The following is an 8,690-nucleotide window of genomic DNA, read 5'->3' as shown; positions in this document are numbered from 1 at the left end:
CACCCAATTCAACCCGTTTCCCAATTGGAAATTTTGCTTTTGCTTTAAAAAGTTATACCTCTATACTTATCATATTCAGTTTACTTGAGGGTATAACTGTTCTTATTTCTATCTACTGAAACCAGCGGTCGTTTATCAGGTTATTCGTTGATTACGTATCTAAACTTTGCTTTATGTACATATTCTCTTTTATCATTTGATTTAATTTACTAGATAATTTTATCGAGTAATTTTTTACTTGATTTCCTCTACATTAAGGGAATTATGAATCTTTAGCCAGATCAATTGATCACCCCTTTTTATTGCTGTAAATTTTAGATAATTTCTGGTGGATTTGAGTTAAAACTGAAGTTGCATTGGACAGTCTCTATCTTCTAAAGCGCATTATTATAATCATAATTGTTGTTGTTGCTGTTAATTTTTTTTTAGGAGCTAGGGCTCATTCATTAGGGTGTTTTGTGATTATAGTGGACTAATTGAAGGATTCCAATTTCCCATTCAAACCCACCCTATCTTTGGACATAGTCTTGAAACCTGTTTCAAACAATCAAGAAGAACACTCTTAGCACTGATAAGCATCTTCCCTAGTATAAATAGGGTTTTCCTGTTTGCAGATTGAATCAAATTATTAAAGAAGTAAAATGACCTTATATGAGATGGTGTAAACTGCTGTCATTGCGCTGCATCTTTTCTGAGTTGTTTTTTCGTGACCACTATGTTTTATTTCAATTCACATTTTGCGTTGCTTCTGATCTAAAGTATTACTTCTTTAACAAAAGATAAGATATTTACATCTTTCCAAGCCTTTGTGGACAGAGTTACCTGGTACTTGTTGCTAGTGGGAGGCGGCAGGTATCCCGTATTCCCCTGAAATTAATCGAGGTGCGCTTAAGTTGGCACGGACACCACGGTTATAAAAAAAAAAGAAGATATAATGTCCTTGTATCTTATTTAACAGTGTTGCAATACCTAAATCCCAACCTAGTTGAGATCTGCTATTTGGTTTCGTCAAATATTCTTTAGCTCCATTTGAAGCGATGCTATACAATTTATTTTTTTTGGTATTTTTTCGTTCTTGCTATTACAAATAACTTAAGAATATCCTTATCAACAAATGACTTAATGATATCCGACCAGAAAGATATTGAAGCTTTCTTTAGTTGCTAATCAACCTAGTTGGACGGTCTTACATAACATCATTCCCTAGTCTCCATCTCATAAGTAACTTCATAAGGCACACTAAAGTTTGTGATTTGAATTCTGGTAATCTTACTAAAGATGGATAAGTTCTAAGCTTGTTGTATACTTCATTTTGCTGCAGATACTATGAAACATTCCAAGGATCCTTTTGAAGCTGCCATTGAGGAACAGGAGGGCTCACCCCCTGAATCTCCTGTTGGCCTTGACGAGAATGAAAACGAAGACCAAGCTGCACTTAATGTTAGTGTTCATGGCGATGACGATGCTAATATTAATGCTGGCACTGAAAATCGTTTGATATCTGTCACTGCACCGATTTCTGTTGGTACTGCTGGTCCAAGTGGTAAAACAAAAGAGGAAGATGAGGAGGAAGAGGAAGAAAACATGGATGTGGAGTTAGGAAAGTTTGCATCAAGCAGTGATCCTGATAAAGTGGTGAAGATGCAGTGAGTCTTTGATTTTATTTATTCTATATTTTCTTAAATTTCTTTTATCAACAAGAAGCCTATCAATCCTTGTGCTTTAGCATTCTGGTTTATGGATTTCGTTCTTCGAAAATCTGGTTGGACTACTTAATACCAAATGTTATTTGTACACAATGAAAACTCTTTCTTCATAGTTATTAACATTATTTTCTTGCTATCCTATTTCTTTCCTGCCTGTCTGTCTGCTACAAGAAATGCTTATGTAATTGGTGTCTTTAGTTGCTACCTTTCGGATATCTGCTTATAAGTCCATAATCAGTGGATTCTTGTATTAAGATCTGTTAGAAATCTGATGAGGCATCTTGCTTAATATGATGCACGTAAATCCACAGGAAAAAGCAAATGCTATTAGAGCTTTTAAACTAGCTCTATCCATAACTGTGTGAGGTGCCTCCTGGTAGCAATGGAAATACTGTCTTTCTGGCAAGGTACCTAGTTTTGCTTGTACTGGGATTAGTAAGTGAGGGGAAAAATGGGAAGGTGACTAATGTAGATGGTAATGTAGTCATTGCAGCACCAATAAAAATAGAAATAGCTCATTGCAGTTAGTACTTTTCTGATTAGATTTTGCCTTTTGAAAAGTGAGGGATGTCCGGAGAACTGCCAAACCTGCCCAAACCACCAAGAAAGCTGAAACTCATAATTTATGCTTTATAAACCTATATACTCCCTCTATTTCGTTTTATAAAACTTTGTTTGCTGGATGTGGAGTTCAAGATGTTAATTTGACTCATGTATTATATTAGTGGAAAGGATAGAAAATATAAAGTTAATTTGATAGAGGAAACATCAAATGAAAGGTTAAAATAAGATCCAATGGAAAATTTTGACCAATTCCTAGTATTCCTCAATAGAGAGTTGCTATCACATTTTAAGGAAGAGGGTCGAACATGGTTTGAAAACATGTTCTCGGTCTGTTAGGTAACAAACTGTGGTGTTTATTTTGTGTTTAATGGACACTGGAACAACACCAACAAGCATGTTTCTGTGGTGCTTTCCTCCCTGCGGAGGACATATTCAAAATTATCGTCATCATAAATGTTTCGTGTTCAATGTCTAACATAAGCCTGGAATCCTAGTGGCTGCTAACGTCACCGGCGTTTCTCCATTCACAGGTCCAGTTGTGTCCTGCTAAACTCATGTGGCACAAAACAGGCCCCTGTGAAAAACTAATAGTTGCAGTAGCCTCCGCCTTGATTGCCTGCTTTGTTGTCTGAAAAATATGATCCCTACTATTGCAGCTATACTAATCAGAAAGTTACCCTCTCCAGAGGAATTGACCTAACAGCACAGCTACCTCAGTCTGGTTAGCTGCTTGCTGAATAAATACATTAATTTTTACTTATTAAAAAAAGATACATCATTATTGGCATCCCATATAGTACTATTTGGATGCTATTGTATTTCAATCTAATCTCCTTTCTGCAGGTCTATACTATCCCAATTCACAGAGCAGCAAATGAGTCGGTATGAATCTTTCCGTAGGTCTGGTTTTCAGAAATCTAACATGAAGCGGGTATGTCCTTGATGCTCTCACTATCTCCTCCGTTTAGCCTCTTGTGTTTCCTTTTCTCGATGTGTTACGGATGATTTGTATTCTCACCCAAAAGTAGCATAGAGGATAATTTGAGACTGTTTTTATCATCTCTTGAAGGAGAGCCTTGAAGCAACATAAGTTGTCTTTGTGCGACCTATAGGTCATGGGTTCGAGCCATAGAATCAGCCATTGATGCTTGCATCGGGGTAGACTGCCTATATCGCAACCCTTCTGCAGACCATGCGTAAACGCGGGATGCTTTGTGCTCCGTGCTGCCTCTCTTTTTTCCCTCTCTTGTGTGCATGTATTGCGCTATTCATATGTGTGCTGTTCATTGTCAGGGATAGGGGGTTTAGACAAAATGGCTACACTGAGAAGAAAATTGGGTAGCAGTTCTTCATTCTCTGTCAATTGATCCTTCTAATATATGTTGAGGCTCTCTAAGTGAACAGTTCAGTTACTATAAACCAATAAATTAGCAATAGGAATAGAGTAGAAAAATGCTAATCTCATTTGCAAGCAGACTCTTATTTGCCAACTCCATTTTTCATGTCTAGTCATGATGCTAGTTCTGCTTCCAGCCTTCCATATTTTAAGGTTGGAGGGCCTTCTTATCTGACATTTAACCATTTCCTTTCGTCTAGCCAATTAAAGCAATTAGTGTTTTGTCTTCCACCGAGAACATTTATTTTTAGAACCTCAAATCTTTAGATGCCAAATTTTGGGCTTATATTTCGGAACAATAACCTTTGCTACCTTATAAGGACACCATTGAAATATTTGGTTGTCCACTTTCATAATGTATCGTTCATGATTTGATTTATGTATCATCACTCTTCGCCTATGTTGTTGTCTATGCAGTTACTGACCAGTATCACAGGAAGTGCAAAGATATCTGTCCCAATGACAATTGTGGTGTCTGGTATAGCAAAGTTGTTTGTTGGTGAGCTTGTCGAAACAGGTTGGTAGGCATTTACAAGTTTACACTGGAAAAGTAGATGAGCCCAAAATATCTTTTCCAGTGAGGCGTAGTGGACTTGGTCGATTCATTAATGGGTAATGCAGTAGCAGCCCTTAGAACCATCCATGAATGAGCATGTTGCCCAATAAAGTTTTAAAGCACTTTACCTCTTAAACTTGCAGCACTTTACCTCTTAAACTTGCTAGTATAAAAGTAATACCAAAATGGCTTCTATTGACAGACTCATCAAAATTCAAACTGTAAAGGAAAAGGCCTGTGCTTGCTAGCATATGTGATGTGTCTGAAGTAGCATTTGACATGTGTTCAGTTGATTCAAAAAGCTAGACATGTCATCTAGGGATAGGAAGAAATAGAACTTTTAGACCAAGAAAAAGTGTAATGATATTCTTGCCCTTTTGACCCAAGCATCCTATCATCTCTTTGATGCCCGCACTTGTGGCTGCCTTCTCTTCATCAGAGCTCAATTTCACTCTCTTTAACTGCCTCTCCTCTGCCCTTCCCCGGGCTAGCCTTTTTAACTGCCTCTCCTCTGCCCTCTTTCCACAATTGACTTACTGAGCTTTATGGCTTTATTAACAGAAAGGTGCCTGGACTAATCTTTTAGTAGTTTTAGGTGAAAATGCATCATTCTTTTTATCAATAAAATCTTTACCTTATCCAAAAAAAAAAAAAAAAGCATCATTCTATCCCAAGTAATCACTATATTTTTCCATGGAATTCTTTATCCAGCTAGAATGGTTATGGCGGAGAGAAAGGATACAGGGCCAATCAGGCCGTGTCACATGAGAGAAGCGTATAGAAGGCTAAAACTTGAAGGCAAGATTCCAAAAGGATCAGTACCCAGGCTTTTCCGCTAGCCAACTACAGAAGCAACTTGTGCTTTTATTTCAGGTTTTCTTCATCCTGTTTTGCCTACAGCAACTTGACTTTCAAGATCATTCCCTTTTTGGATTGTCATGACTCGTTCCTTGCTCTACTTTTTCATGCCATATAAACATTGCTGGGCCACAGAGCTTTGGAAGGTATGGAGAACGGATTGCTACAAGTCTAAATTCATGGAACCTGTTCGTTATGCACTTTTTCACCAGAAGGAAGTCACTTGACATTTGGAAGAGATAGGATGTTATTATTTAAGCTATCCCCAATTTCTGAACCTAAAATGTGGAAAGAGAACCAAATGTTCTTGAATTTTCGGCTAAAACGTCAAGCATTGTTTTATTCTGTAGACAGTCTGCGGAGCGTGTGAATATAAGAGATGATTAGAGCCTTGGGAAACAACACCATCAATCTTTCTATGGAGTTTCTGTCTTTTGGTTTCTTTTGTGCATAAATTACTACTAGTTTAATTTTTATCTTAAATATTTCTTTTCTTTCTATTTCTACTAACGTTAACTTTCCTTTTATTCTTTAAATCACTAAAACAATCAATTTCCATGCAACTTTCCAGTTCCCACGTCTGAAGTTTACTCGATTTTCCCATCCCGAAATGGTGAACCCATCTTTTCGAAATCCCTGCCTCTGCCCACTGTCGCTCACAGAAATCGGGTTCTTTAACGAAGGGATAGACCATATCGAATTTCTATAATGATTGAATGTGAAATAAATCTAAGATCATACTGAATGAAGTGATATAACAAAAAATATTGTCGCTCAAAATTAATACAGATTTTTTGCTAAAACTGAATAAAACAAAAATAAAGTATTCCTACAGGCAATACCATCGTTGATTTCTTTCAATAATATAATGGTCTCGAAAGAGGATTTGTCTCCAGGAAAACCGTTATCATCACGTCTGCTTTCTATTCGTAGCTGCAGTGTATTATTTATATTGAATTTGACCTAACTATTTTGTTTTGAAATCTCTAGATGTATATTTAGGGCTCTGTAGCTTCTATATTTTATACGTTCACTGTAATATAGTATTAGCTAGTTTTTTTTAAGTTACCCACTACACATCCAATGCAGACATCTGCCTCCATTTATTTTAATTAAGATTAAGTTGTTTGAATCTATATAAATATCTTAATATTAAGTTTTCGCATTTAGATGAACGCTCACTGAATAAGTAAAACACTTTGTTATTTGAACTTTATCTTTATTACTCTCACTATATCAGTTTATGTGATACAATTTTTTAATTAGTCCCCTTAAAAAAAGCTATATTTTTATATTATAAAATAATTTATTTTTTAAAATTATTTATTTTATTTTTAATGAGAAACTTTTATAGTTATATAAATGATATGAGTATATGTTTAAGATCACTAGTTTCAAAAGAGTCAAATTACGCCACATAAATTGGAACGAAAAGGAATAATTTATAAAGGGGTGAGTTTGGTCAAATTTTTTCATAATTTGTGGAAAATGACTTACCCCCTAATTTCTGCACGCTCTTTCTCTTCCCCGCCCTCTCCTTTTCTCTACACTCTTTCTTCCCCCTCCCCCCAAAACGAACGTATTTCCAAGCCAGATCATTCTCATTTAGGGTGTGTTTGGTATGAACGAAAATATTTTTTAATTTTCTCATATTTTGTTGGCTTAAATATTTTGAAAAATATTTTCCTTATCAACTCATTTTCTTCCAATTGGAGGAAAATATTTTCCCTATCAAAAGAAGGGAAAATATTTTCCAAAACTCTTTTTCAACCTTCTCCACCTTATTTCCCATGCTCACCACCCCACCCTCACCCACCCCACCCCACCCCCCAACCACCCCAACCTCGCCCACTACCCACCCTAAATAGAACTATTATTAAGAGTACTTTCTTTCATGTTGTAGATACAATACTTTTTTTATTTCAACAAAATTAGTATATTCTTTTCATGATTCAGTAAAAGTATTTTTTTTCGTTTCAACAAAACGAGTACTTTTTTCATGATGTAAAAAAAAAATCTTTTATTTCAACAAAACGAGTATTTTCTTTTCATGATATAGAAAAAGTATTTTTTTTCATTTTAACAAACTAAGTATTTTCTTTTCCTGAAATAGAAAAAGTTTTTTTTTTTCAAAAAATGAGTACTTTCTTTTCATGATATAGAAAAAATATTTTCTTATTTCAACAAAGTGAGTATTTTCTTTTCATGATGTACAAAAAGTATTTTTTTTTTCATTCAACAAAATGAGTAATTTCCTTTTATGTTGTAGAAAAGATACTTTATTTTTCAACAAAATAAAGTATTTTCTTTTTAGTTATCAAGCTCAAATTTTAATGGTGTTCTTGTGCGAAAAAAGTAAAGTACCACATTAGTTCCTTTGGGTTTGTGTGAATTTTGAAAAGAATAATTAAATTTTTGAAGAAAATACAGTCCCGAGTGGGGGGAGGGGGGAGGGGGGAGAGGAAGGAGTACACAAAATATGGGGATTTTGGGGAAGGTAGGTTAAGGAGAGTAGCATAAAAAATTATTTTCCTAAAAAAATTTTATACTCTCTAACCAAACACTAGAAAATATTTTTCGGAATAAGTTTTCCACTCACCAACCAAACAAGGAAAAATAAGTGATACAATCACTCATTTTCCGGAAAAATATTTTCCATAAAAAATATTTTCCTTCGTACCAAACACACCCTTAATGGTATGTCATTAGTTAACTGTCTTCTAAGAATGAGGAGAGACTGATTTTTTAGAAATAGTGATTTATCTCGGGTAATTATTGAAGGCCTATGGACTTTTAAAGTCCATAACATGTTTAAATGGATATTTTGAAGAAGGACAACAAGATTCACGACAAAAAAATTTATTTTAAGGTCTAGAGTTATTTTAGTCCTTGTAAATCATAATTAAAACCAAAATATAAATAGTTCATTATATTTTCATTTTAGCTGATTTTTGGATGAATAGTTTAGGCTGCTTTTGTGAGTTGGGGAATAATCCTCTCATCTCTTCAATTCCCCTTAGATTGTAATCTTCTAATTGATTGCTAATTATTGCTTTCTTTAGTTGATTAAATCCATCCCTTCTTCTCTCTCTTTCCCTAATTTCTTATCTATCCCTTTAATTCTATGTTATCGTAAAAATATTTATTTTTTGTGATGAATACAGATAGAAATTGATTTAGTGTTTCTTTTCTTTTTTAGCTTTCCTTTAGATATACTATGTACTAGTCTTAGTGTACGTGCGTTATGCCTGTACCCTGTATAAATGAGATTTTTTTTTTTAAATAGCATAATTAATTATTTGAAAGATGTATTTGTGTTGCATCTCTTTATTTTTACTGTTTCGATTTGGTTCTAAAGTCAAAGAATTTGATAGCTTGCGGTCTTAGATAATAAGGATAATGATCATTGCGTGAACAAGTTAAAACAATTCTTTCATGTAAAATAATTTTTTTTTGTTTTTGAGTTCGGTCATAGTAAGCTTTTTTTTCGTCATTAAAAAAGAATATTTCTTTTGTCGATTGGAATTGAGATCATTCTGGAGCAAGCAGTCATGTAGCCATGTATTTTGTGATTTGGTTCATAGTGTATTCTAACTTCTAACAAATATCT

At 34.6% G+C, this 8,690-nt stretch overlaps 1 protein-coding gene across 3 annotated transcripts; it reads left to right on the top strand.

Annotated features, from left to right (window-relative positions):
- LOC104090626 (transcription initiation factor TFIID subunit 11) lies at positions 1-5,520 on the top strand. Of its 3 annotated transcripts, none has more exons than XM_009595768.4 (6): positions 1-139; positions 1,322-1,646; positions 3,114-3,201; positions 4,084-4,183; positions 4,934-5,095; positions 5,216-5,520. In XM_009595768.4, exons 2-5 carry the CDS (start codon positions 1,327-1,329, stop codon positions 5,059-5,061), a joined length of 636 nt encoding a protein of 211 aa, XP_009594063.1. In that variant the 5' UTR covers positions 1-139; positions 1,322-1,326; the 3' UTR covers positions 5,062-5,095; positions 5,216-5,520. The 3 variants fall into 3 exon arrangements, with proteins under 3 accessions (XP_009594063.1, XP_033510544.1, XP_018624447.1); XM_018768931.3 differs by adding an exon at positions 785-882 and having other exon boundaries at positions 83-155; positions 4,934-5,520; XM_033654653.2 differs by having other exon boundaries at positions 4,934-5,520.
- Positions 5,521-8,690: the final 3,170 nt, after the last annotated feature.

Source organism: Nicotiana tomentosiformis, chromosome 4, assembly GCF_000390325.3.
Source record: "Nicotiana tomentosiformis chromosome 4, ASM39032v3, whole genome shotgun sequence".
Taxonomy (NCBI): domain Eukaryota; kingdom Viridiplantae; phylum Streptophyta; class Magnoliopsida; order Solanales; family Solanaceae; genus Nicotiana; species Nicotiana tomentosiformis.
This window is presented reverse-complemented; position numbering and strand designations above follow the sequence as displayed.

What these genes read in the sequence shown, in the direction of transcription:
- LOC104090626 (XM_009595768.4), top strand. Translation starts at nt 1,327, where the DNA reads ATGAAACATTCCAAGGATCCTTTTGAAGCTGCCATTGAGGAACAGGAG. An exon ending in GATAAAGTGGTGAAGATGCA is followed by an intron (nt 1,647 to 3,113) that starts GTGAGTCTTTGA and finishes TCCTTTCTGCAG; the next exon opens with GTCTATACTATCCCAATTCA. An exon ending in AGAAATCTAACATGAAGCGG is followed by an intron (nt 3,202 to 4,083) that starts GTATGTCCTTGA and finishes TTGTCTATGCAG; the next exon opens with TTACTGACCAGTATCACAGG.